The following is a 26,378-nucleotide window of genomic DNA, read 5'->3' on the forward strand; positions in this document are numbered from 1 at the left end:
GGCATCACAATATCCACACTTGGGGCTCATGACCCGTTACACTGTCAATCTCATTATGGTTTGAGACTGTGGGCCAATGGACACTCCGTCATGGAACCACTCGGTGCCTCGTACCTGCGTTGAAAAGCTTACGACAGATATCATGATGGAGTTTACCTCAAGCAGGTTAACCACCTCGGAAAGGCATATGCCTCACAGACACACAAGGGTTGTGGTGATAGCTTCAACAACATCAACATTATGATTCATGTTGAAGAATCACCGAATGTGGCCAGGAGAGCATACACCTCTGCTCAGATGCTCGGTGTTGCCGTGATGCTCTCATCATCCACCCAATATGGGTGTTGAAGACGAAGAACACAATGGTGATCTCCATGTATAAAGGAAGACTTGTTTCTCTCATTCTCGACGATAATTCTCATCATCACTCACATCATCATCTCAGCATCCACTCATCCCTTCATCACTCAACACCAAAGCATCAAAAAACCCCTTCAGCCTCTTTCCAGCAACCAGCCACCTAACAATCTTGAGCGACCTTTCTTGACAACTCTGCCTTCAAGATGCATCTGTCTTCCTCCCTTCTCTTCACCTCGGCCCTTCTTGCCGGGGGTATCAATGCCTCTCCTGCGACCAACGCCTACCGCCGCCAGGGGGCGGACATGAGAACCATTATTGGTGACACTACCCCGGTATTGTCCAACACCACCGCAGTGCACTTCCCCGGTTCGGGAGACTTCTTCAGTGTCACGGAGCGTTGGGACGTCTACCGCCCGCCCTCGTACCAGGCCGCCATCACGCCCACCACCGAGGCTGATATCGTGTCCTTGGTTAAGATGGCTAAGCAGCACAACATCCCCTTCCTTGCTACTGGTGGCCGCCACGGCTATGGTACTTCCCTTGGCAAATGTCAGGAAGGTCTGGCCATCGACCTCAGCCACTTCAAGGATGTCAAGATTGACAAGCAACGTGAAACTGTAACCATCGGCCCCGGTGTCATCTTCGCTGATGTCTTCCCGGTTGTTTCTGATGCTGGCTATCAGGTCCAGACTGGTACCTGCAGCTGCGTTGGCATGATTGGCGCCACCATTGGCGCCGGAATTGGCCGTCTTGACGGTGTTCACGGTCTAGTCATTGATGCTCTCGAGTCCGTCCGCATGGTCACTGCCAACGGCGACATTGTCGAGGCCTCCAAGACCAAGAACCCTGAACTCTTCTGGGGTATTCGTGGTGCCGGTGCCAACTTTGGCATCATTACCCAGGCCACCTACAAGATGCACAAGTCCATGGGTGACATCATCAGCTTCGATCTCATCTACGAGCCCGAGCAGAACGTCACTCTCTTCAACACCGTCGCCAACATGTACCTCCCGCCCGGCCTGACCGTCGAGACCATCATGTCCTACAACCAGACCACCGAGAAGCCCACCATTATCGTCAGCAGCACCTACGCCGGCGGCTCCGAGGCCGAGGCCCGCAGGTGGATGCAGCCGCTCCTTCGTTTGAACCCCTGGTACAAGGACATCAAGGCCATCCCTTGGAAGAGGATGAGCAAGGAAACCGCCCTGGGTTTGGACAAGGAGGTCTGCGCCAACTCTCAGGTCTTCGACATCTACGGTGTCAATCTCCGCCGTCACGACGCCAACACCTGGGTCAAGACCTTCAACAAGCTCGCCAAGTTCTGGAACGAGCAGCCCGCCGCACAATCCTCCTCCGTTGTCCTCGAGACCTGGCCCAACCAAGCCGTCGTCGCCGTGCCTGACTCTGAGACTGCCTACCCCTGGAGAGACGCTACCACCTATGTGTAAGTTGCCTTTACCCCATTCCCCTCAGCTTTGACCACTCACTAACAAAGTTCCTACCACAGCATGATCCAAATGCGCTGGGACGCCCCCGGTAACCCAGTTGAGACTGTCGCCGACGCCATGGGCCGCGAGCTCCGCAACGACTACGCCAAAACCTCGGGTTACAACGGCCTCACCGTCTACGTCAACTACGCCCACGGCGACGAGACTCCCGAGCAGATGTACGGCCGCAACAAGCTCCACCGTCTTGCGAAGCTCAAGAAGCAGTATGACCCTTCGTCCGTCTTTGGATTCCACAACCCCCTTCCTACTAGCTACCCTTAAGTGGCTAGCTTAGGGCCTTGATAATTCGACCTTGCGCTGAGGTGGTGAGATGTTTGAAGGACAATTGGGGATGCATATGAGCTGCAGAGCTCATGGGTGTTTGATTTTGGCTTTCTGATTGCTCGTTTGTTATAGATCTGGCTTCTAGACCTTGGGGGTGGCTTTTTGCTTGCTAGTGGTTGTTTCTTTTGTCTCGCTAGACATTTCCTACTACTCTTAGAATATTGTGTACACACATAGACATATCATCCTACATAGACATAGACATAGACATACATCTTGTATCACATCATATTTCCCACCTTGACAGATGAACCGTGAGTTTTCAAATCTCCAAAAACAGTTTATCAGACGCTATGAGACCAGGATGCGGTCCCCAACTCTTTTTTCGGAATCACGTTCTTCATCCACTACGACGCTCGTCACGTTTGGCTCTTTCTGTACCTTGACTATCTCTCTATATACCATGCCATATTCACGAGGATTTTCCCATCCTGCTACAACCTACCAGCCCTTACCCAGCGACCCATGAACCTGGATCCAGGAACCCCGATCGCCCCGTCCCCACATTACAACCACTAAGCAACCCACCGCCCCACATCAACGGGAAAAAAAGTTTTTCTCATCATCTGCTACATAACACCAACTCGCAGAAGTCTTTCCATCAATCAAATCGGACCATATCAGTTCAATCGGGTATGGTGTAGCGGTAACATCGTTGACTCTCACTTCTCAGGAGTGACTGCTCTCTCAACAGCCCCGGGTTCGACTCCCGGTATCCGAGTCTCAATATCTTTTTGATTTTTTTTCTGTATTCATTTACCTTTTCTTCTCTCTCTTTTTTTGTTATGTTTCCTTTTCAGTGCTTGATGCTTGTTGCTCAGTCAGATGTGCTCTCAGAAAAGCACTCCGATAAGTACTTGGTACCTCTAGGGATGTGATTCCACGTTTACGCCTTTTTGTTTGTCTGCTTTTCCGAACAGATGTCTGGTGCAGAAAAGAGTAATTATGGGCATATCGTTCCAAGGTGATCGTGTCGAACTTGGAACTTGAAGGATCACTTGCTACCTACCAGATGGTTCGGAGCCGCATCTGGATTGTTCGCAACGGGACCATTCGTGATTTTGTAGCATTGCCAATTTCGGCTAACTCAATCTCGCTATCTGTCTCGGTTTGGTTTTGCAGATGTAATGTAACTAACATCTTTTCCGTCGACATCACCCGTCCTTTCGTTCGTTCTTCTTTTCCCTCCACATGTTCATCCCTTCCTCATATACATACACCACTAACCTTTTCGTCCGCTTCCTCACTACGTCCACTCGACTTATACACACATTAAGATCAATGAGTTACATATTGCGACTGGTTTTGGCCAGTGAAACCCAAAAAAAATAAAGTTGCCACTAGATAAGATCAATGGAAGGATCCACACGTGAACGAAAATACCGCAAAAAAGAAACTTGCCCAATAACAGGATTGAACTGTTGACCTTCGCATGGACTTGATATCTCGGAAACAAGATATTAGTACGACGCTCTAACCAGCTGAGCTAATCGGGCTTTGTTGAATGATAGCCTTTTTAGATGCATCTTTGTTTACGCACCGACAGCGGAAGAAATGCTGCGATGTGGTTGGCGACAACATTGGATATTATGACACTTGAGCTTTTCTCTCGGTGGAGAACCCTGGATGGAAAAAAGCCTGTTTGGATGTGAAGAGGATCGATACATGGACAATATCCCGTCCTTGTAGATTGGTATTACTCGGTTCCGTCCGAGTACAAGTCGGAGTGTTCACCAAGCAGGCACACCATGATATAGATAAAGAATTCCGCGGGTTATTGTGAACAGTGCTGATGATGACTGAGGGCTGGGCTTAGCAAAAATATAGACAATTTGACAGTGGCCAGAGCATAAGGGAATATTTGATAGTAATGGAGGAGATTGATTCAACTAGTAAACGTAAAGAAATCACGGATCCAATCTATTATCGCGCGACACCCAAGACGACAAAACAATCATAAATCATGACGAACAACAAAGGAAATAACGACATCAACATCGCAGACCAAAGCCCAGGATCAAGAGAACTTAAACAACAACCTTCCTAGCCCACGGCACCCTCCCACCCCTCCCCTCAAACGGCACAAACCTCAAAATCTGTCCCTGCCTAATCAGCAACACCGAAACCAACAAGCCCTTTGCAAAAGTCTCCATATCGCACCACGGCAGGACAAACCGATCCCAGAACCAGCTGACCCACCCCTTCTTCACCACCTCCCTAATCATCGCATGTCCGCCATTCCAGATCGGCTTGACCTCGGTCTTTCGATCCTCCTGATACCTTTTAAAGGCACCCTCCAACTCCTCCGTGGACGGCTCCTCCTCCTCCTTTTTTTCATACTGCCGAGAAAGGAGAGAGTGCAACTCATTAGCCAACACAGCCCCCGAGTGCAGCCCACACGTCATCCCCAGCCCATTGACACTCGTACTCTTGTGCACCGCATCGCCCACCAGCACAATGCGATCAAAGAACCAGTTATCGAGAAAGCCTTCCTCCTGGTTCAACATCCTCGTCGACTTCCTCTGCACCTTGGCCCACACATCACCAAACTTGACACCAGGACAGACGGCAACGTCCGCCAGAGAGGCAGCGTACGCATCCATTTCTTCGTCCGAGTATCGCGGACTGCGCTCGCTCGTCGGACCACCGGGAAGCGGCTTCAAAGTAACAAACTGCACGATGTCCTTGGTTGCCAAGCACTGGACCACGGCACCGCCCTCCCCGCCCCCGCCTCTTGACTCGAAGAAGACTTCGGGCTCGACGCCCAAGTCAACGTTGGACGCCCGGCCGAAAATGCCGTAAAAGGTCGAGACCATGGGCTTGTTGGCCAGACGCGCCGGGTTGAGCGCGTGCTGGGCCACGAGCGAGTCCATGATTTGCCGCGTGCGGGAGTGCACGCCGTCGGCGCCGACGACGATGGAGCCTTGGATGAGAGAGCCGTCGGCGAGGTGGACGTGCACGCCGGTGGCGTGGGGACGGATGTCGGTGACGCGGGAGTTGACGCGGATGTTGGATTCCCGGCCTTTGAGATGGTTGTAGAGGATTTTGACGAGCTCGGAGCGGAGGAGGGGGAGGAAGGGGTAGCCGTGGCTGTTTGTATTGTGATCAGTTTTATCAGTCGAGGGAGCTGGATAGGAAGAGGAGAGACAGGAGGGAGAAGGAACTGACTTGTCCTGCATGGCATCCCAGAAGTTACTGGTGGTGGTTACTTGGCCATTGTCGCCGAAGAGACGCTTCTTGTGGTGGATACCTAAAGCGACATTTTCAAGGTCTGCAAGGAGGCCGATTTGGTCGAAGAGACGTACTGTCTGGGGCCAGGTGAAGAGAAGCTGCCCCGAGATGTTCAGGACGGTGTCTTGTTGTTCTAGTATCACATAGTCGATGTTGGCCCGCTCAAAGGCGTGGGCCATGTAGAGCCCAACAGGGCCGCCACCCACGATGATGACTTTGAAGGTCATGTCGGATCGAAACGCGGTGAGGTGATGAATATGAACTGTAGATGAAGTAATACAAAGGTTTCTCTAGCATATTTGATGGGTGTATCTCGGCTTATAGCACGTTTATTGCCGATTATGTCCCAGCGCCGTCAAGATGTTCCGTCGCCAGAGACCGCCGTGCTGACTGGCCTGCGATCCCGACCTTTCGGCGGCGGTGAACGGCAGATAATGAACACCACCGGTGATAAAGGTTAGTGGTACGTTTTTACAGCATTCTCGACTGTTTCCAGAACCTCTACCAACTACTCTATCGACTACTCTATCGCATGCTTGAAGCTTTAGTGATCGTCCAATCTCTTACCTTAGGAACGGTGCTCCCAAACAGCCACATGGGAACTTGTGTCTCCGAACTGCTACTTGCACCAGACGGTCCTTTCTATTGCTTGTCCACATTTTGATAACCGTGATCGGCAAGTTGTGCGGCTCGAGTGGCATAACTGATGGACGTGTTGCTTGGCTGCTACTCTAAAGGTTGGGAACATTGGTATCCGGGATAGCTTCCGAAGCGGACAGGAGCCGTGTGGTACTGAAAGAATCGAACTCTATTCCGGGCAGACATGTGCCAAGCTGAGAGTGTCCGTCCGATAATGCTCTCCTCGGTGACTAGTCCGGCGCATAGGGCTAGACCACTCCATCAAGGGACCCTGATTCTGCACGGTCCCTATGTAAACCCTCCGGCCTTCAACAGGACTCGAATCGCAGGGAGAGGAAGATGGTGTGGACGGCTGTAGAACGAAATTAGTATCAGCCTACATCGTGTACTACGCTTGTTGGTTAGCAGATTGTTTTCCCTTTGTTGCGTACTACCACTGCGGCCGCATCATAAATGGAACATCACCCCCCACATGCACCTTGTGGTGTCTCGGGAGCATTTCGCATTTTGAGCATTTGCCGGATCAAGGACCCGAAGACCACCTGTCTCAAATCAGCAAATCACATGCCAAACAACCGATTGCCGCCATCGATTGCCGTGTTCCCGTTCCCGTCTTTCCATGTCGTGGGGGCTGACTCAGAAACGCTGTGCGACCATCACAAAGACGGCAACTTGTCTTGGACTGGTTGGATCCGGCGCTGAGCTGCACCCTCTCTGGTTCCTAATGCGCCTGCGTTTCATTCTCTTGGAGACGGGTAGAGCTTCGGCTCCTGCGCAGGACCAGTAAGGGACTTTTGTGCGGCACGGGTCGGAAAGGTTGGTCACATTGTTGATGGCAGAGACATGGCGACGGTGTGATTCAATTGGACGTTGGTGGTTCGAAGGATGAGGTTGGAAGAAGGATGAGGACCCTGCGGTTAGTGGCAGCACTAACAATTAGCCCTGTAGCTAGCACTGCAACGGTCCCCTGTGGATCCAAAGCATGGTGGGGTGGTGGGGTAGCTGTCTATGCAAATATGCGTATATCCGTTAAAGGAATTTCTCCCGCGGGGTTGTTTCCAACAGCAACCGACGTGGATGGTACTGGGAACACCAATCTGAGACAAAGAAACTTCCTCATAAGAACCAGTTCATTGGAGGCCCGATACCTCCTACGCGCTCGGTACTTGACCAATCACCTCACCGAACAAGGTAAACACCACTTTTGAGCGGCAGCCGGCGACATGTTGATTATGACCTTCAAGACGTTCACGAACTGGGACACATGGGAGAAAAAAAGGGTAGTTTCGTGGTGCCCTTCCTGTAATGGAGGAAGAGACCACATCAAGATCATCCAACCGTATTACCCAAATCGACATTTACCACATCCCCGACCCCGACCTATGACAACGGTTGAAATCAAGAGCCAAAACTGACCTCCATTCCCCGATTCTCTTACCTCACAAAAACTGCTCCAAGAACTCCTCAACAAGCTTGTTGACCTCCTCCGGGGTATGAATCAAGACCCAATGCGACGCCTCCGGAATCACTTCCTTTCTCAGCCCCTTAGCAAAGTACTTTTCCATGCCATCAGTCAGCTCCGGCGGCAACGCGGGATCATGACCAACCATCACAATCATCGCCGGCACCTGAAATTGCCAGTTTGAGTACTCCTCAGCCAGCGGTAGCTCATCCTCCAAGTTGATCTCCCGTGTGCGATACCAATTCATAGGCCCTTGTATGCCATTGCGCGAGTACTCCTCAACTATGTCCGAATGCCAGTTAGACCAAGGTCATGGGTATGATAAAAATCAGAAGGAAAAAAAAGAACAACATACCATAAAAATCCATAACCTCCTCGCTCACCAAAGGCGACCCCCCCACCTCCTCCAGCTTACCAACATCCACCCCCTTCCACGAATCAAAAGCCATCTCCCCCTCCTCTTTCGTTACCCCCCCAAACATGGCATTCAACCACCCCCTCAACCTCTCCTTACTCCCGCCCACCGCCTCCTCCACCTCCCCCCCGGCATTCTGCAACTGATAGCCCAACTCCGGATGTCTCATGACATGCTCCTCCAAGCTAGTCACTTCTCTCTCGGGCGGGCTATAAGGAATACAAAACGCAAAAATCCCCTTGATCAGCTCCGGGTAGTAAAGCGCCAATCTCCATCCCAGGAAAGCACCCCAGTCGTGGGTTCCTAATAGAACTGGTCCAGATGAGGAGTTAACTTGGCGGATGATGTGCGCCATGTGAAAAGAGAGGTTTTTCAAAGAGTATTCGGACGGGGAAGAAGGGGCGGAGGTGAGGCCGTAGCCGAGCATGTCGGGGATGATGATGCGGAGGCCCAGAGATAAAAGAAAGGGGACTTGGTAGCGCCAGCCGAGGGAGAGGTCGGGCCAGCCGTGGAGGAGGAGGACGGTGGCTGTTGGTTGGGGGAAGGCGGTCGAGTCGGGGTTGGCGAGGAGGTAGTGGTAGGTTAGAGAGGTGGAGGGGATGGTGGTGTAGTGGTGGGTGATCCGGGGGTCGTGGGGGGTGAGGGCGTCGAGGGACATGATGCTTGTCATGGACAGGAAGGAAAAGATTGAGAGTTGATGGAAGAAAGAGAGAATAACAGGTAGAAAGGTGGGAATATGGTGCCTTATACTTGACTTATACGATTAGAGTATTACATCGGAGCATTTGTTAAATGTTGATCGGAGGGTTGTTTACTGCACAACATAACTTGTTAGTGAACTCTATACTTTGAGCATGTGTGATGTCAAGGTTCATCATGGGGTCTATGTCAGCATAGGATGACATTGCTGACGAATTTTTCTTTCCTCTCGGGTAAAACATCCAGGGGCTTATATCCGACTTTAAGTATGGCAGCACTCCTTTCCCGCAGTGTTGACTCTCTTGTCGGGTTACTGTCTCTCGTTCGATACACAGTTATGTATGATTCAGCACCTCACAAATGCTAGGGGCCATCAATCTGCATATAAGCTCATTGAGTTCGTTTATTTGGATCTCTATCGTGTATGTTCCCACAAACAATCTCTAATTCAGCTGCTTGCTATCGACTCCACGCCATCAAACCCCCGTTTACCATGGCACCTCAGTACCATCAACAGCATTGTAAAACTTGCCGTTAGACTCCTTCGTGAGGCCGTCAATCTATAATTTAGAAATGGTGTCAGTGCTCAAATTCAATTTTCCCAGTAGAACAGAAGATCAAACTTACCAGCTTGACAACACTAGCTGCACTATCCCCCACCGTCACCGGCGCCTTATCCCCCATCCCGACCTTCTGCGCAACCCAATTACCTGGTCCAGTCTGGACCAATCCCGGGTGCAGCGCAATAGTAGTCATCCACTCCTTCTGGCTGCTCGCAATACCAGCCGTAAGCCAGTTCAGCGCCGCCTTCGCGCCTCCATACGCCGGCAGGATCCAGGCCGCCAACGGATCAACCAAGCCAATACTTCCTGCAGTAGTCGACACGCTGGCCCACTTGGGCTCAGTGCCCTTCTTTAGCAGCGGCAAGAGCGCCTGGAAGAGGAGCAAAGGGCCAATGGCGTTGATGTGGTAGTTCTCCAGCATGTCCTTGGTGTCGACCTCCTCGATGGGAACGGTGGAAGGCATGGCGCCCGCGTTGGCGATGGCGATGTCAATGTGATCGATTCCCTGGGCACGAATGGCCTCGACGGCGGCGGCGGGGTCGGTGGAGGAGGTGGATTCGATGTGCACGAGAAGTAGTTTGGAGCCGGGAGCGGTGGGAGAGGCCTTGAGCTCGGCGACGGAGGGCGTGGAGACGTCGCGGACGGAGCCGATGACGGTGTGGTTGGGACGGGAGAGGTAGAGCTTGGCGATGCCGGCGCCGATGCCTAGGAGGAGAGTTGGTTAGTTTGCTGTGGATTTTGCAAAGGGGATTGAAACTGAGAGGTCGAGGGGGCACGAGTACCCTTGCCTACACCGCTGATGAATACGACGGTGGAATCTGTTATGGCCATGGTGATGTCCGGTTCTTGGTGGATTTGGTGTTCTGGGGCGAGTGGTGCTCGACGAGGATGGAGGCTCCGAGTCGTGGAAGCAGTGTTGTTGTAGCCACGGAGGCTTTTAAAGGACTACAGAGAGTAATGATACTTTGGATCTGTCAGTTTCATGGAGAGAATGGCTGACCAAGCTGTCTGTCTCCGCCTGGTCTTTCATCATGATGTCTCGAAATGACGACGAGCTGGGTGCGCAGGAAACGAGGCGGCGTCGTGCTGGGCCGCCAGTGCGACCACATAGTGCCTGGACTCGGTTGGCATCATTGGCGACAGGTCCATCGATCTTTGTCTTGTTTGAGAGAGCCAGCTCCAAGCTTAGAAAGACGACAAGTCATGGTGTATCGGTCGCCTTGAGTAACGTGAGCCGGAGAGTTTTTCGAAAACTTTCCATGATGTTGCGGCAAGGGACTTTTGTGCCTGGAGCGGCGGACCGTCCTTACAGGCTCTTATCTGATTGGTCCATACACCCTGGCAGCTGCCGGAACGGGCAAAAAGTCTTGTAGTCACCGGCATGGATCCACTTTGGATCACCACGACAGGTACCTACCTCTAGACAGACCAGCGAAGTGTTGACGACACTGATCTGGCCTTCCCTACTATCTTCTGCCTTGTGAGTACTCTGGCAATGGATGTCTCCGATACCAACCGCAATAACACAAATCAGATAAACCGCCGTGGTCAATAATCTGAAGATACTCAATTTGGCAAGGCAATGCCAGGCTCTTGTTCCGTGTATGCTGACGCTATTCGTCCCCCAGGCGATGCCAGAGATTGCAACACCAAGGCTTGGAGCAACATGTTGCTTACCCACCGAGGAGCTCAACAGATATCTCTACCTCCCGTACGGACTTGGTTGCTCTTGAATATCACCATGCGAGGATCTTGAGGCCCCATATCCTTTTCCGGTCTGAGGCATCAACGGAGGTAGCACCATCATTCTCTTTCTGAATGTTCAAGCTGATGCTCGTTGCCGTGCCATCGAAGTCCAAAATGTCTGTCGAATGGACTTTTTGATGGATTCATAACATGACTCTGGAGAACCAAGCCACCTCTGGACATCATGTTCACTCACTCTTACCCCCCTTCTCCTCCTCCTCATCACTCACTCACCACCGCTCGCTCGTCATCCAGCACTCGACGACCATCACTGAGCAAGTCCAAGATGGCGCCTCAGTCAACAAGATTTGCCCTGATCACAGGGTGCGGTGCCGGTGGTATTGGAGAGGCCCTCATCCTAGAATACCAGCGCCGCGGCATCCACCCTATCGCCACACTCCTCCCCTTCGAGTCGAGCGAGCATCTTGACAAAGCCGGGATTACCTGGTTCAAACTGGATGTTACCAACGAGGAGTCCGTTATTCAGTTGAAGAAGGATGTTTCTGAGCTGACCAAAGGGCACCTGGATTTCCTTGTTAACAATGCGTACGTTTAAATGTCACTGAAAATGGACATGAAGACTAATTCGGATTAAATTTCAGCGGTATCTGCTACACAATGACAGCCCTTGACACCGATGTCAAGTCTGTTCAACGCATGTTTGATGTCAACCTGTTTGGGCCCATGCGAATGGTGCATCATTTCCATGATATGCTAATCACGTCCTCTGGCATCATTGTCAACATTGGCTCCATTGGCGGTATCGTGCCGTTCGTTTATGGATGTGAGTCTGATGTTTCTTGCTGTAACAAGGCGCTCAACTAATACAGATAACAGCATCCTATAACGCGTCCAAGGCAGCTCTCGCGCACTGGGGTAACACCTTGCGCGTGGAGCTGGCACCGCTCGGTGTCAGAGTTCTCGTGGTAAGTCTATCAGCGGCCCAGTCAAACATTGCCAGAATAACACGCTCACAATCCCGCCATCAAAGATCATCTCCGGAGAAGTCGGTACCAACATCCTAAAGAACGATCACGGAAGGACCCTGCCTGAGGGGTCATACTACTCTCCAATGGCCGAAGAGTTCAAGAACCACGTCCACAGGACGCCCGGTAGGGCCCTCTCCGTATATCACTTACTATTTGCTGCAGCTCACTAACGATGACTACCCAGATGCTGCCACCGATCGCTTCGTCTACGCCAAGAACGTCGTTGGCGAGTCCCTCAAAAAGTCCCCCACAACATGGTTCTGGACAGGGAGCTACTCGGGCGTCATTCGCTTTTTGCATACCTTCTTCCCCAAGACAGTGTTCGTAAGTATCCCCGCTTACCCATAGCAGGCAGGAGTTGAGCTTGAGATGATATGAGCTAACAGCTTTTTTAGGATCGCTGGTTCTCAAGCTTGTTCAACTTGGCTAAGCTGAAGGAAGCGCATGATGCGGCGATGAAGAAGAAGGTGGCTTAATTTCCATCCTTTACTTTCCGAATTGGCGTTTCTGGGTATCCCAGGCGCCGGGTTTGAGATATTGAGAGTCACGATGGTTTACACGTGCTGGATAGTAAATCCAAAAATAGCTCAAATGTACTATTGCGCAAGGTTGACGGCATTCTAGACCATGCTTAGATATTACCGTTTATTCCGCCCCTTGTACAGTTCTGATAAAAAAAGGATTCTGTACCCACTTTGCACATATTTAATGGCTTTCCTAGTCTTGGTCAAAAGGAGGGGCTTCACCGTGTTATCCTCCCCCTTTCCGACGCACTTGGTCCTAGGAGTAGCCAAGGTTTCAGTGTCCTGCCGTACGGAAAGATTGAGTGAGGTCTACCTCTACGTACTATCCCACGCATATTTTAAGGGACTGGAAAAGGTAATGGAAGAAGAAGCAATGAAAAGAAAAGAACCTACAAGTGACTCATCTATCTTTCTTCTCACTTTTCTTTCATTTACGATTCAGTTTATCCGAAAAACAACGGGGAATATGATCGACAATGTTCCACCCTTTAACCAACCCGAGGAAACTCTTTGCCACCCCGAGTGATGACAAGCTATACATAAATACTTGGTCCACTGAGGGAAGGAGAGATCGTGACAAGGTGTCCATGGAAAAGTAGCGGGCTGATTGGAAAAGGAGAAAGAGAAAGAGAAAGGCGAATCGAAGGAGGCCGGTCAAAGATGCAGAAAAGGACAATAACAGTTGTCTAGTAGCCTACCTAACGTGTGAAGGTAGTCTGTCGATGAACAATCTTCTTTTCCCATTCAGAGACAAGTCAACAATTCAATCAAGCAAAAGCACAACACGCGCTCTTTGGAGTTTTCGCGGCAATAAACCAAAATACTGGCCTCTTTCTTCTTTGTAAAAAAAAAAAAAAAGAAATCCTCTCGCCAAACCAAACTACCTATGAGATGAGTGCCCATCTTGGGTAAGTAAGTATTCTACCGCCCCTCATAATGCTCCTGCAAGCTTCCCAAATACCCCTCGACCTTCTCCCCCTTTGCATCCACCACCTCCTTGCAATCCAACAACACCCACATCACCCTCCCGGGTAGCGTCCCGTTCCCCGTGACATTCACCCACTTGTGCGCCGTCGCTCTTTGCACGCTTACATCCCCCTGACGCATGATCCGCTTCTCGCCCGAGTCTAGGATCAACTCGAACACGCCTTCGACAATGATGCCGTAGTCGATCGTCATGGCTCGGTGGAGGGGGGACTCGACGCCTGGGCCGAAATCGATCATGCGCACTATGGAGCCGGATTTGTAGTGGAAGGGGGGCTTTTTCTTTGTCAGTCATATGCCTTGAAATAAAAGAGGAGAGGGGGGAAACAAACCTCCTTCTCCTTAGCCTTTTGAATATCAATGTTGTTGTTGAGATCGACGGGCGTCTCTTGCGTGGAATACAGCAGGTTGGAGATAGCTTGGTTCTGGACCATGAAGCGGTGGTGGTCGCCGTGGTCGGAGTGCAGAAAGACGGATTCACCCTGCTCGTTGAGGCCGGTGATGTGCCGGACGATTTGACGGAGGCCGGGGGCGGGGAAGGACTCGACGTAGTAGCCGTTGGGGTTGTTGTTGGGAGGGGCCATGGTAAATGATGAATTCTGGAGTAAAGCGTTGAGCCTGTGTGGCAAGGTTTGTAAAGGTATTGAAGATGTGAGGTTCAATGGATCAGGAATTGTTGTGATGAGTGAACATGTGATGAGACGTCTTTATGAGGTTCTTTGGGATGTGTTATGGTGGGTTAATGTTCCGAATAAATTCTTAGATAATCTCGAATCTACACCTTTGGCCAACCTCGCGATGTGTTAGATCCCAATCAGACATGAGCAGCAAGCGTGGTACCTCCATCCAAGATCATGTTGCACCCCGTAGCATAACTCGCTTTTGGACTAGACAGAAACATGACCGCATCGGCAACTTCCTCGGCTAGCGCAATCCTTCCGAGAGGAACGGCTTTCTGGATCATGTCTCCGAGTTCAGGGATGTCATCCATGGCCTTGCGGATCATGGGTGTATCGACCCACGACGGACACACGCTATTGACCCGGATGCCATGCTTCGCATTATCAAGTGCTATTGGAACAGAATCGTCAGTAAACGCCGGAACGGACCCTTTCTGCTACGCTATCGCCAAGCAGGCACGGTACTTTGTGTAACCCAACAAACCTCCAAACTTACCAGCATTCTTGGTGATTCCAATGACTGCATGCTTGGCGGATGTGTACTGAACCATGCCTGGGGTAGCAACAAACCCCGAAGCTGACCCCACGTTGACAATGCTACCCCGTGAGACACCCCGCGCGGGAACGGCTTTATCAACGGGAACGGGGTCTTGGGTCTTCATGATGGCGGAGAAAGCGCGGGTGACGATGAAGGTGCCAGTTACGTTGACCTTGAACATCCTTTCAAACTCGGAGATGCTGGCTTCGGCGATTTCATTGGCCAATTGGACTCCGACCTGTAACCGAACATGGAATGTCAATCAGTGTATTCTGGTGACTAGGGGGTCATGGTAGAGCTTACACCAGCGCTGTTCACCGCGTAGTCGATCCGACCGAGGACCTGATGTGCGTAGGCAATGGCTTGATGGACGGATTCTTCTTTGGTTACGTCGATGGCAACTGCTTCGGCCAGGAAGTGAGGGTGAATAGCTTGAGACTTACACTCTGCTGCCACCGCCGAAGCAGCTTTGAGCGTGAGATCTGCTATGACGATGCCTCGAACGCCATACCGAGCAAAGGCCAACGCACATGCCTTGCCAATACCGCTCGCTGCAAATAATAATACGTACCTAGTTAGCAAAAGCGATGGTAAATAAGAAATAAAAAGGAAATCATTTACCTCCGATGAGGAATGCCGAACCAGTGAGATCCATGTTTCTATGATGTAGCGATGGCCAGCTTGCAACAAAATCGAGTGCCATCCACGCCGAAGGATTACCATTATATGCATCGGAGGACGACAGTTGCTGGAATTACGGAACACCAAGTCTGTGTGCCAGATTACCGTCAGTATCCCGTTCCGTTTTCCAAGATCCCATCAACAATCTCGGGGCGGATGTGAGATTGGGGGTAGGATTTCGATGCAGGTCAGATTTGTGTAAGACGGAGATTGAGGCAATACCCGCCGGCGTTGCATCCCGGGAGTTACCCCCAAGGCGAATAAGCAAATGATGGCTTCCCTTGGAAGAGAGAAAAAGAAAAAAAATTTGATCTTTCGTGTTAATGCTGTAGTAAGGTTCCGTATCCGTGTGCCGAACCCGGGATCGATGATGGAGCAATTATTGGGCGGTCCCTGAACGTCGTGAATATGACGAATCGGACAATTGACCTGATGAGAAGAGATGTAACGAGCCTGACGATATAACATCGGTTCCACTCCGTACCTACTTTTCCACATCATCATCATCACCATCATCACAAACTTTCGTCATCAACATTCTTTCCGTCTCTCTCATCTATCGCATCTTACCTCTCTCCATCAACATGTCCACCTCCGGCCCCATCACCGAGTTTCCCGCCCCCGGTCTCCGGGATCCCTTCCGTTACATCACCGGCCACGACGCCGAAGGCAATGCCGTCTTCGTCCAGACCGACAACGGCGACCACCGGGCTGTAATGCTCGGCGGTGCTGCCGCGCAAAACATCATCTACAGCGCTGGCTCCAACCCCATCGAGCTCACCGGCAACGTCGATCTCGAGTTCGCCAAGAACAGGGTTTGTCCTTGCCCTTTACCCCCTCCCTTTTTTTTTTGTCAAACCAGCAGCAAAGATATTGACCAAAAAAATAGCCCTCCCTCCACATCCCCAACGGCGTCTGCGTCCGTATGATTGACTTTGCACCTGGCTGCAAATCCAACATGCACCGGGCCCTCTGCATGGGCATCGGCACCGTGTGTGAAGGCGAGGTCGAGCTCACGCTCGGCAGTGGTGAAAAGCGGATCCTGAGGCCTGGCGATGTCTCGATCAACCGCGGCGCGATGCACCAGTGGCGCAACACGTCGGACGAGAAGCCGGCGAGGATGTTGTACACGCTGCTGGACATCAAGCCGCTGATTGTCAATGGCAAGCAGCTGGACTTCGATATGGGGTACTTGATGAAGGAGTACGCGGAGTATGATGAGGGCGAGGGGGATAAGAAGGCTGAGTAAAGGAGACCGGGCTGATGGAATAGGGGTAGTGTTCATGTTGGTGGAGTAGTTACGCTAGATGCATCATAACCAATATTGCGAATTTTCATTGTTGTTTTCTACCTATGGTTATGATGCCTGGTACGTCTTGAATTTGCCCATGAATGTGAAACGTCTGGACACAATGACACTCACAGCGCTCAGAGAACCTGTATCGTACCGCACATGGTCTTCATCCTGTTACAGCTACTGTGAACATCCCACTTGGAAAATCTGATGTGCTCAAAATGCTGCTAATCTGATAAGGATTACATCGCGTAGTCTATAACCACTCAACTGCAGTTGTGAATCTAGAAGCCAGGAGATACCCAGAAAGAATGTTCAACCCCCCAGAGGGGACGAATAAAACCAGATATGGGTATCACCCAAATACCAGACAAGTAGGAGATCTCTGTGGCTGATCAAGGCAAAACGCTCACAGAGCGCTGTAAACGCACCGTTAGATGGGTTGAAACGGGCTGTACTGGACGATCAGCAGGAAACGGCCTGTACTACAACAACATCACCTTGATTGAATCTTGACGGCACTTGCCGTTCGCCCATTCGGCACGTTCAACGTCACTATCCGTTCAAAGTGTAAAGATTGCTTTCCCTCTGAGAGATTGTTATCGGGATCAACGATTCGGTCACGGTGATATCAGTGTTATAAGGTCGTATAACCGCTCGGCGGTCCGAGACCGTAAGACGGGGGAAATGGCGGGCGCCGATACTACGTCTCTTAGGCGCGAGGAACTTTGGCGACACCACGACATCAAGACCGTCCGTCGTTTACTGGCCGTAACGGGCCTTTCTTTTCAACGAATCATGGGCATGTGCTTGATCCTTTTTCTTACGGGGTACGACGCAATACGCACAAGATCCCCTTTGACCGAACCACGAGTATTACTTGTCCAGTATAGTCTGATGATGCACTGTCCCTTTGACGGCCGCCGCTTGTGATCGGCTCTTGTAGGGCTGAGGGGTATCTTTGGTAATGTCCTGGCCTTGAAGAGAACGAGACACAATCTTTGTGGTTTTGTTCATTCTGATGGGATGAAACGTAGATGGGTATGATGAAACTGGCAGACACCCTCCGAGACAAGAGCGATATCCCGTCCCAATTCGGTGCAGCAAGTTCTGGAGACGGTGGCCTGTGCAAGTAAGACAATGAATGCAACCTTGACTTTATCTCCGATCTCAAAACTGCACGGTCAATGATACCCACGGGGTGCAGCTCCCGTAGCACACTACCGGCCCATGTGCCGAGGGAACAGCCGCTCGTCATGTTTATCGTAGAATGCAGTCCGTGCCCATGAAAAAACATCGCCATGGAAACCTGGCGATGAAGGATGCTATGCTTGGGGTAAGTAGGTTAGAGAGCTGTGGTTTTCTTCCAAGGACTTCATTCGGGACAATTACAACGCCCAAACTCAGAGCCGGTGTAGCCTTCCTCTGATTGCCACCTGGAAGGGAGCCTAGACACCGCTCTTCTGTCCAGTCCTTATGATCATAGCTTTAAGCTTACCGAAACACGTTCCGTACAGCATTCCGGGGGCAATGTCGAACATGATAGCTGACGTTTCTGGTAGGCATGCAAAGATCTTCAGCAAGATAGTCAAATGCACCAACGGCAAAGGGACTATCTCCATGTTTCCATATCCATCCCCACTAGCACCTTGCGGCTCACTCACAGCGTGGGGGAAGCGAAGGCGGATATGCTCCCAACAGGGAGAACAAGTAAACAAGGCAGTGATGAGAACGTTAAACGGAACCGAGACGGATATTGGTGTTCCCATCACCACGCGGTAAGATAATGTCCGTACTCCATGCTACTCCATACACGGCGATGAACCTCCCCTTTGTAACAGGACAGCTCTAACGACTTGGTTTAGGAACTTGTGCAAGTTGTCATCACGTGAATGCCTTCGGCGTCTTCATTCAGGAAGACAATCGAAGAAAGAGGCCATTATGGATGGAACTTGTGTGAATCGCAGTCCTCCGTACGCAAGTAAGCCGGTGATGGTGATGATGACACGATGATTGTCTTTGACCACGAACGAGGAAAAGACAGTGTATAAGAAAGATGATGATCGTCACCATCAAAGCACAACTTACCTTCCACAGCATCACCATTATCACACCAACAACACACTCGTGCTTCCTCCTCAAAGCATTCAGACTCCCATCTCTTCGCAATCCGTTGACAGGACACATCTCCACTCACCAAATCTTTCAAGATGGCCCCTCACAGCACTCTCGACTCCGACTACTCGTCGGGTTCTTCCACCCCGACTAGTGCCAGTGCCGCTGGCGATGGCTTCGTCGCTGGCCTCAACGGACTCAACAATGGGCGCGCCGTGGACCCTCAAGAGCCCATCGCTATCATTGGAATGGGTAAGTCCGACCACTAGCCACACTCGTGACAGCATTCCACTTTCCCCGGATCAAAGCTAACACCCGCTTGCTAGGATGTCGTTTGCCCGGTGGAAGCCACTCCAGCTCCAAGCTTTGGGAGCTCCTCAAAGCCGGGCGCACCGCCCAGAGCCGCTTCCCGCCGTCGCGCTTCAACATCGATGGCTTCTACCACCCCAACTCGGACCGGCCCGGCTCGCTCAACATGGAGGGTGGCTACTTCATCGAGGACGACATCCGCGGGTTCGAGAACTCCTTCTTCGGCATCAACAATCTCGAGGCCACGTACATGGATCCCCAGCAGCGCAAGCTACTCGAGGTGGTCTTTGAGACGTTCGAGAACGCCGGCTTCACGCTGGATCAGGTCTCCGATGCCAACATTGGTTGCTATGTCGGCAACTTCGTGACGGATTTCATCACTATGCAGCTCAAGGATTCGGAGTACACCCATCGCTACTCGGCGACTGGTTTGGGTACCACCATCTTGGCCAACAGAATCAGCCATGTGTTCAACATGAAGGGGCCCAGCTTCGTCATCGATACTGCTTGCTCTTCCTCGCTTTACTGCTTGCATGCAGCCGTTACCGCCTTGATTGCTGGAGAGTGCGACTCTGCCATCGTGGCTGGTGCCAACCTTATCCAGTCTCCCGAGCAGCAACTCGCCACTATGAAGGCTGGTGTCCTGTCCAAGACCTCCACTTGCCACACCTTCGACTCGTCTGCCGATGGTTACGGCAGAGCTGATGGTATCGGCGCTATTCTCGTCAAGAGGCTCAGCGATGCCATCCGTGACGGAGACCCAATCCGCTCCGTCATCCGTGGTACTGCCATCAACTCCAACGGCAAGACCAACGGTATCACCCTGCCCAGTGCTGATGGTCAGGAAGCCGTTATTCGCAAGGCTTATGCTCAAGCCGGGCTTGGCTTCAACGAGACCGACTACATTGAGTGCCACGGTACTGGTACCGCCGTCGGTGACCCGATCGAAGTCGAGGCCGTATCCCGCGTGTTCAAGAAGCCCCAGGGTGCTCCCCTCTTGATCGGCTCCGTCAAGAGTAACCTCGGTCACTCCGAGGCTGCTTCCGGTCTTTCCAGTATCATCAAGGTCGCCATGGCCCTCGAGAAGGGCGAGATCCCTCCCACGTATGGCGTCAAGAACATCAACCCCAAAATCAAGACCGATGAGTGGAACGTTCAAATCGTTACCGAAACGACCCCATGGCCTAAGAACCTTCCTCACAACGCCGGCAGGCTCTTCCGCCGTGCTGGTGTCAACTCCTTCGGATATGGTGGTGCCAATGCCCACGCCATTCTCGAGGCCCCCCAGATGCACGTCCCGGTTGGATACAACCGCGGCTCCCTGCCGGCTTCTCTCGCCCGCTCGACTTTGTTCCTCCCATTCTCCGGTTCCAACACCGCTGCTCTCGAGCGCAGAGTCACTGATATCGCGGCTGCGATTGACTTCGAGAATGTCAACATCGCCGACCTGGCTTATACCCTCGGTGTCAAGCGCACTCACCTCAGCACTCGTGGCTACATTCTCAGCGGCCAGGACACTCTCAAGGATGACCTCAAGCCCGAGAACCTCCGCGTTGCTCTTCAGGGAAAGACCTATTCCAAGCTTCCCTTGGCTTTTGTCTTCACCGGCCAGGGTGCTCAGTGGCCAGAGATGGGCAAAGAATTGATGAAGGAGTTCCCCAGCTTCCGCCGCACCATCCAAAGGCTCGATGCTGCTTTGCAGATGCTCCCACATGCTCCTACCTGGACTCTTCAGGGTGCCATTCTCGAGCCGGCCAAGACCAGCATGATCAACCATGCCTCGCGCTCTCAGCCTGTCTGCACTGCTGTCCAGGTCGCCCTGGTCCAGCTGCTCGCTTCTTGGGGCATCAAGCCCGAGAGTGTCATCGGCCACTCTTCCGGAGAAATTGCCGCTGCATACACCGCTGGCTACCTCACTCCCGAGCAGTCCATCATTATCGCTTACTACCGTGGCCACTGTGTTACCAAGAGCACCATGGTCGGTGCCATGATGGCTGCCGGTCTCGGCGCTGAGGACGCCAACAAGAAGATCAGCGAGCTTGGCCTCGTTGGCAAGATCCGTGTTGCTTGCGTCAACTCCCCCGAGAGTGTCACCATCTCCGGTGACACCGAGGGCATCGAGACTCTCCGTGCCCAGTTCGACCAGGCCGGCACATTCGCCAGAGTCCTCAAGACCGATGGCAAGGCCTACCATTCTCACCACATGGCTGTCATTGGCCAAGAGTACGAGGACCTCCTCACCGAGGCTCTCGACGGCGACGACTTCCCCACCACCAGCAACGGAGTCCGCTTCATTTCCTCCGTCACCGATGCCGTCGTGAACCATGCCGTTGGCCCTGCCTACTGGCGCGCCAACCTGGAGTCGCCCGTCTTGTTCGCCAACGTCGTCGAGCGTCTCATCAAGGACACCGCCTCGCACCTCGTTGAACTCGGGCCCCACTCCGCTCTCGAGCTTCCCATCAAGCAGACCCGTACCAAGCTCAACATCAGCGAGACCAAGGTACACTACGGCTCCGCCCTCTCGCGCGGCAAGAACTCCATCACCACCATCCTTAACCTGGTCGGTGACCTCTTCCTGCACGGGCACGACGTCTCCTTCAAGGGCGTCAACTACGTCGACTCGGCCTTCAACAGCCCCAAGGCGCGCAAGAACGTGAAGACTCAGGAGAAGATGCTACTCGACCTGCCCAACTACACCTGGGACTACAGCGGCACCGTCTTCAACGAGTCCCGTGTCAGCGTCGAGTGGCGCAACCGCAAGTATCCCCGTCACGATCTGCTCGGCTCTCAAGTCCACGGCGGCAATGGCATCTCGACCAATTGGAGGAACGTCGTCAAGGCCAAGGACATCCCCTGGATGGAGGGCCACAAGCTCGACACCACCACTGTCTTCCCGGCCGCTGGCTACCTCGCCATGGCGGTTGAAGCCATGTGCCAGGTCGCCGACGTGACCAAGGAGCAAGAGCCTGCGCTCAGCCTGCGCAACGTCAACATCACCAAGGCCCTGACTCTCGGCAGCGAAGAGACCGACGCCGGTGTCGAGCTGTTCACCACGCTCTACCCCGCCCAGCTCCCCGGCGGCGCCACCGACGCAGGCTGGTACCAGTTCAACATCAGCTCCTACACTAACGGCACAGCCACCACGCACGCCAACGGCCTCGTCAAGATCGACTCCGCGCCAGCTCCGCTGAAAATTAACCTGCCCATCGTGCCATCCACCATGGAGCCCCAGGCGCCGCGCACGTGGTACGGCAAGTTCGCCAAGGGCGGGCTCAACTTCCAGGGCCAGTTCCAATCCCTTACCGAGATTCAGAACCCCCGCAAGAAGGAGAACCCGCACACGCTGGCCAAGACGGAGCTCCGCCAGGGCGGTGGCAGCGGCCCTTCGACCGAGTCGGAGTACCTCATCCACCCGATCACGATCGATGCCCTCTTCCAGGCGGGTATCATTGCTAGCACCTCTGGCGTTGTCCGCGAGTTGCGCGCTAAGGTGCCTGTTCACATCGAGGAAATGCACCTCCGCGCTCCGGTTGGTGGGCAAAAGGAGCTCAAGGTCAATGCCACCTCTGAGGCGGTCGGTTTTGGTACCATCCGTGTTGATGGCGAGCTGTTCGATGACGAGGGACGGGTCTTCCTCCAAATCAACCGGTGCCGACAGGTTTCCTACCAGAGCGGTATCCAGCAGGAGGCGGGTGATGAGCGTCACCCCATGCTTCGCGTTGTCTGGAAACCGGATGTGACTAGGCTTGGAGCTGATGATGCGGAGGAGTTCTCGCAGTACATTGAGCAGTATGCTGCCAAGTCTGAGAGCAAGGTTGATGATGCTACTGTTCGCTTGGGAGCTGCTCTTGATCTGTTGATCCACAAGCACCCCAGACTTCGCATCTTAAACCTCGATGTCAACTTAAACGAGTTCCTGGTTGACACCCTCCGTCTCGAGACTGACTTCAAGAAGTGCAAGACTCTGGTCAGCGGCTCTTACTCCGAGGATGGCACCCTCACCTTTGAGGACCTTACCAACGAAGGCAAGACCTCCACCGCCACTCAAGTCTTTGACGTCGTTATCCTCGGCTCCAAGGCCCAGGACCTCGAAGCCGCTAAGGAGCTCGTTGACGAGAACGGTTCCATCATCGTTAACGGTTCCCCTGCCAATGCTGACAAGCTCCAAACTCTCGGCTTCACCACCCTCCAAGCCCCCTCCGGCACGATCCTCGCCCAAACCCCCCAGGAGATCACCGCCAAGCAGCAAAAGACTCTCTCCAAGCAGGTCCTCATCGTCGAGCGCAATGCCGACCACGTCCTCAACAGCGCCATCGCCGCCCAGGCTAAGAAGATCACCGGTCTCGAGGCCAAGCGGATCCCGCTTGAGAGCGTCACCGCCGACATCATCGCAGCACACACCCGCGTCATTTCCACCATCGAGCTCGAGAACCCCGTTCTCTCGCGTGTCACGGAGGACGAGATGAAGCACATCAAGACTTTGACTGACAACTGCACCAACCTTGTCTGGGTCACCGGCGGCCGTCTCTTCCAGTCTGCTTCGCCCGAGCATGCCGTTGTTTATGGTCTCTCCCGTGCGCTGATGCTTGAGCAGCCATCGCTCCGCTTCTTTGTGGTTGATGTTGACCATGAGGGTACCCCTGTTGAGAGGTCGGCTAAGCACGTTGTTGAGGTTCTTCAGCAGGCTCTTATCGAGGCGGATCCTGACTACGAGTTTGTCCAGAACGCTGGGCTGCTCCATGTCAGCCGCTTTGTCCCTGAGGAGACTCTCAACAGGGTGTTCCGTGAGAAGCAGGGCGCTGAGAAGCTTGCTTTGCCGCTTAAGGATGCCAGACCCTTCCGCCTTGGTACCGACATGGTCGGCCAGATTGACTCCATCTTTTTCCGCCGTGAGGAAGCCAAGGATGTCCAGCTGGCTGATGGCTACGTTGAGGTCTCCGTCAAGGCTGTGGGCTTGAACACCAAGGATCTCCAAGCCATCAACGGCGACGGCGACAACACCAGCGGCTCCTTCTGTACTTCGCAGTACACCGCTGTTGTTAACAATGTCGGCGCCGGTGTTGAGAACCTCGCTGTCGGTGATCGTGTCGTCGTCATGGCACCCGGTTACTTTGCCACTACCGAAAGTGTCCCAGCCTGGGCTTGCCAGAAGCTGGCCGACAACGAGGACTTCACGACCCTGTCTAGCGTTCCTCTCCAGCTCAGCACCGCCATCTATGCCGTCAACAACCGTGCTCACGTCCAAGTCGGCGAGGCCGTTCTCGTCATCACTGGAAGCGACATCGCCGCTGATCAGGCCGCCATCCGCGTCGCTCAACTCGCCGGTGCCGAAGTGTTCGCCGTTGGTGAGAGCACCAACCTGCCCTCCGAGCGCGTCTTCACCAAGGGCGACAAGGCTCTCGTTTCCAAGCTGCTCAAGGCCACTGAAGGCCGCGGTGTCGATGTCGTCCTCAACTTTGCCAACGATGCTGCCCCTATCTCCAGCATTGGCAGCATCTTCGCCGACTGTGGACGTCTTGTACATGTTGGCAAGTCTAGCCTCGCTGAAGCCATTGCTACCGAATCGACCCTCTTCCGCAAGAGCGTCACAGTCACGACCTTTGACATTGCCAACATCCTGTCTCTCAAGACCGCTGCTGGACAGAAGATCCGGTCCCAGCTCTTGGCTGACAGCATCGCGCTCTACCGCCAGGGCGAGCTCAACCTTGCCTCCTCTCCCAAGGTCTTTGACGTCTCCGAGGTCCGCGACGCCTTCCGTGCGCTGGCGGCCAAGGGCCACTCTGGCTCAGTCGTGGTCTCCCTCGAGAACGAGGCCTCACTTGTCCCCACTCTTCCGCTCAAGTATGACACCGTCCTCAGCCCGGAGAAGAGCTACCTCCTTGTTGGCTGCCTCGGTGGTCTCGGTCGGTCCATGTCCAAGTGGATGCTTGCTCGTGGTGCTCGCAAGTTTGTGTTCATGGGCCGTAGCGGTACGGACAGGGCTCCTGCTCGTCGCTTGGTCGAGGATCTTGAGCTTGCTGGAGCGCAGGTGACGGTGGTTCGTGGTGATGTTATCAACATGGAGGATGTTGAGTTGGCTGTCAATGGTATCGATGGGCCGATTGGCGGTGTTATTCAGGCTGCTATGGGTCTTGATGTGAGTTTCACTTTTCCTTTTCCGATGATGATGATGAAGCAAATACTGACCGATAACTCCCCCTAAACAGGAAGCTCTCTTCACCACCATGCCCCGCGACTACTGGCTCACCGGCCTCAAGCCCAAGATCGTCGGCTCGTGGAACCTGCACAACGCCATCCGCGGCCGCGACTCTGAGCTCGACTTCTTCCTCATGACTTCTTCCATCTCTGGCAGCGTCGGCACCGCCACCGAGTCCAACTACTGCTCGGCCAACTACTTCCTCGACGTCTTCGCCCGCCACCGCCACTCCCTCGGTTTGCCTGCTACGTCCATCGGTCTGGGCATGATTTCCGAAGTCGGCTACCTGCACGAGAACCCCGAGATCGAAGCCATGCTCCTCCGCAAGGGTATCCAAGCCATCAACGAAGACGAAATGCTGCAAATCATCGACGCCTCCCTGGCCACCCCCACCGCTGTCCCCGGTAGCTACGACGAGCTCGCCCGCGCCCACGTCCTCACCGGTCTCGAGCCTCTTGGCCTCAAGGAGCTGCGCGCCAAGGGCTTCGAGGGCACCTCCCCCGTGCTCGGTGACCCGCGCGCTTCTCTCCTGTCTGCCGCGCTCGACGAGTCCACGGATGCGGCCAGCAGCAACGCAGCGAGCGGTATGCCCGCCGAGGTCGCCGAGGCCATTGCCACGGGCGCCTCAGTCGAGGACGCCGTCCTCAAGATGATCTCCAAGAAGTTCTCCAACTTGGTGCTGATTCCCGAGGACAAGCTGAACCTGACCAAGCCGATCAGCGAGGTGGGTGTGGACAGCATGTTGGCTGCCGAGTTTAGGGCGTGGATCTTCCAGGCTTTCAAAGTGGATGTGCCCTACTTGACACTGTTGTCGGCGGCGGCTACGCTGACCTTGTTGTCGGAGCTGATTACGAAGAAGATGATGGAGGCTCAGGATGCTTGAGGGGTGGTCGCGTGATTGAATATATGGTTGGGAGTTGGATGGTTCAGATTGCTACATTTTCCCGTTTTTTATTCTTTTTTGTTCTCCATTCCTTTTGTATGGCGTTCAAAGATCATGGTTTGACACTTGGGAGGAGTGATGAATGTTGGTGGTCATAGTCATGATGATTTGTCTCTTTTCCTTTCTAGACCGCGATGCTTTTGGTCGCTGTTGGTTTCGATGTGCGCTTTCGTCTCTC

The 26,378-nt window shown here is 53.3% G+C and overlaps 9 protein-coding genes and 2 non-coding genes across 11 annotated transcripts; 5 read left to right on the forward strand and 6 right to left on the reverse strand.

Moving 5' to 3' along the window:
* Nucleotides 1–243: 243 nt before the first annotated feature.
* Nucleotides 244–2,395, forward strand: B0T23DRAFT_95095 (uncharacterized protein). The gene is made up of 2 exons (XM_062842034.1): nt 244–1,804; nt 1,868–2,395. The coding sequence occupies exons 1-2, from the start codon at nt 564–566 to the stop codon at nt 2,127–2,129; spliced, it is 1,503 nt and encodes a 500-aa protein (XP_062696111.1). The 5' UTR covers nt 244–563; the 3' UTR covers nt 2,130–2,395.
* A 426-nt stretch (nt 2,396–2,821) lies between these two features.
* Nucleotides 2,822–2,913, forward strand: B0T23DRAFT_t92. Its single transcript has one exon. It is a non-coding gene; the product is annotated as a tRNA-Glu (tRNA).
* Nucleotides 2,914–3,590: 677 nt separating this feature from the next.
* Nucleotides 3,591–3,688, reverse strand: B0T23DRAFT_t103. Its single transcript has one exon. It is a non-coding gene; the product is annotated as a tRNA-Ile (tRNA).
* Nucleotides 3,689–4,219: 531 nt separating this feature from the next.
* B0T23DRAFT_438802 (FAD/NAD(P)-binding domain-containing protein) lies at nt 4,220–5,948 on the reverse strand (the record flags this gene model as incomplete). The annotated part of the gene is made up of 2 exons (XM_062840671.1): nt 5,361–5,948; nt 4,220–5,282 (listed from the first exon to the last, which is right to left on the reverse strand). Exons 1-2 carry the CDS (start codon nt 5,648–5,650, stop codon nt 4,220–4,222), a joined length of 1,353 nt encoding a protein of 450 aa, XP_062696112.1. The 5' UTR covers nt 5,651–5,948.
* A 1,239-nt stretch (nt 5,949–7,187) lies between these two features.
* On the reverse strand, nt 7,188–8,609 carry B0T23DRAFT_334178 (Alpha/Beta hydrolase protein; the record flags this gene model as incomplete). Its single annotated transcript, XM_062835776.1, has 2 exons — nt 7,188–7,806; nt 7,880–8,609. 2 exons carry the CDS (start codon nt 8,607–8,609, stop codon nt 7,502–7,504), a joined length of 1,035 nt encoding a protein of 344 aa, XP_062696113.1. The 3' UTR covers nt 7,188–7,501.
* Nucleotides 8,610–9,026: 417 nt separating this feature from the next.
* B0T23DRAFT_334181 (NAD(P)-binding protein) lies at nt 9,027–10,410 on the reverse strand. Its single transcript, XM_062835777.1, has 3 exons — nt 9,984–10,410; nt 9,266–9,906; nt 9,027–9,198 (listed from the first exon to the last, which is right to left on the reverse strand). The coding sequence occupies exons 1-3, from the start codon at nt 10,030–10,032 to the stop codon at nt 9,127–9,129; spliced, it is 762 nt and encodes a 253-aa protein (XP_062696114.1). The 5' UTR covers nt 10,033–10,410; the 3' UTR covers nt 9,027–9,126.
* A 657-nt stretch (nt 10,411–11,067) lies between these two features.
* Nucleotides 11,068–12,412, forward strand: B0T23DRAFT_418731 (uncharacterized protein; the record flags this gene model as incomplete). Its single annotated transcript, XM_062839685.1, has 6 exons — nt 11,068–11,493; nt 11,550–11,731; nt 11,785–11,873; nt 11,909–12,059; nt 12,121–12,260; nt 12,332–12,412. The coding sequence occupies exons 1-6, from the start codon at nt 11,132–11,134 to the stop codon at nt 12,410–12,412; spliced, it is 1,005 nt and encodes a 334-aa protein (XP_062696115.1). The 5' UTR covers nt 11,068–11,131.
* A 916-nt stretch (nt 12,413–13,328) lies between these two features.
* On the reverse strand, nt 13,329–14,143 carry B0T23DRAFT_95132 (uncharacterized protein). The gene is made up of 2 exons (XM_062842036.1): nt 13,777–14,143; nt 13,329–13,720 (listed from the first exon to the last, which is right to left on the reverse strand). Exons 1-2 carry the CDS (start codon nt 14,026–14,028, stop codon nt 13,382–13,384), a joined length of 591 nt encoding a protein of 196 aa, XP_062696116.1. The 5' UTR covers nt 14,029–14,143; the 3' UTR covers nt 13,329–13,381.
* Nucleotides 14,144–14,258: 115 nt separating this feature from the next.
* B0T23DRAFT_402933 (uncharacterized protein) lies at nt 14,259–15,317 on the reverse strand (the record flags this gene model as incomplete). Its single annotated transcript, XM_062838730.1, has 4 exons — nt 14,259–14,515; nt 14,621–14,900; nt 14,966–15,213; nt 15,284–15,317. The coding sequence occupies 4 exons, from the start codon at nt 15,315–15,317 to the stop codon at nt 14,259–14,261; spliced, it is 819 nt and encodes a 272-aa protein (XP_062696117.1).
* A 278-nt stretch (nt 15,318–15,595) lies between these two features.
* B0T23DRAFT_95128 (uncharacterized protein) lies at nt 15,596–16,694 on the forward strand. The gene is made up of 2 exons (XM_062842035.1): nt 15,596–16,158; nt 16,233–16,694. Exons 1-2 carry the CDS (start codon nt 15,928–15,930, stop codon nt 16,590–16,592), a joined length of 591 nt encoding a protein of 196 aa, XP_062696118.1. The 5' UTR covers nt 15,596–15,927; the 3' UTR covers nt 16,593–16,694.
* Nucleotides 16,695–18,847: 2,153 nt separating this feature from the next.
* Nucleotides 18,848–26,140, forward strand: B0T23DRAFT_309516 (ketoacyl-synt-domain-containing protein; the record flags this gene model as incomplete). Its single annotated transcript, XM_062834524.1, has 3 exons — nt 18,848–19,004; nt 19,079–25,197; nt 25,268–26,140. The coding sequence occupies 3 exons, from the start codon at nt 18,848–18,850 to the stop codon at nt 26,138–26,140; spliced, it is 7,149 nt and encodes a 2,382-aa protein (XP_062696119.1).
* Between the last annotated feature and the right edge of the window lie 238 nt (nt 26,141–26,378).

This window comes from Neurospora hispaniola (genome assembly GCF_033458365.1).
Source record: "Neurospora hispaniola strain FGSC 10403 chromosome Unknown B0T23scaffold_2, whole genome shotgun sequence".
Taxonomy (NCBI): Eukaryota; Fungi; Ascomycota; class Sordariomycetes; order Sordariales; family Sordariaceae; genus Neurospora; species Neurospora hispaniola.

Excerpts from the sequence above, each read along its gene's own strand:
- B0T23DRAFT_95095 (XM_062842034.1), top strand. The coding sequence starts at position 564 with ATGCATCTGTCTTCCTCCCTTCTCTTCACCTCGGCCCTTCTTGCCGGG. Across the intron at positions 1,805-1,867 it reads AGAGACGCTACCACCTATGT|CATGATCCAAATGCGCTGGG; the intron begins GTAAGTTGCCTT and ends TTCCTACCACAG.
- B0T23DRAFT_334181 (XM_062835777.1), bottom strand. The coding sequence starts at position 10,032 with ATGGCCATAACAGATTCCACCGTCGTATTCATCAGCGGTGTAGGCAAG. Across the intron at positions 9,907-9,983 it reads CATCAGCGGTGTAGGCAAGG|GCATCGGCGCCGGCATCGCC; the intron begins GTACTCGTGCCC and ends CTCTCCTCCTAG. Across the intron at positions 9,199-9,265 it reads CAGCTAGTGTTGTCAAGCTG|ATTGACGGCCTCACGAAGGA; the intron begins GTAAGTTTGATC and ends TCTAAATTATAG.
- B0T23DRAFT_95132 (XM_062842036.1), bottom strand. The coding sequence starts at position 14,028 with ATGGCCCCTCCCAACAACAACCCCAACGGCTACTACGTCGAGTCCTTC. Across the intron at positions 13,721-13,776 it reads AAAAGGCTAAGGAGAAGGAG|CCCCCCTTCCACTACAAATC; the intron begins GTTTGTTTCCCC and ends ACAAAGAAAAAG.
- B0T23DRAFT_95128 (XM_062842035.1), top strand. The coding sequence starts at position 15,928 with ATGTCCACCTCCGGCCCCATCACCGAGTTTCCCGCCCCCGGTCTCCGG. Across the intron at positions 16,159-16,232 it reads TCGAGTTCGCCAAGAACAGG|CCCTCCCTCCACATCCCCAA; the intron begins GTTTGTCCTTGC and ends CCAAAAAAATAG.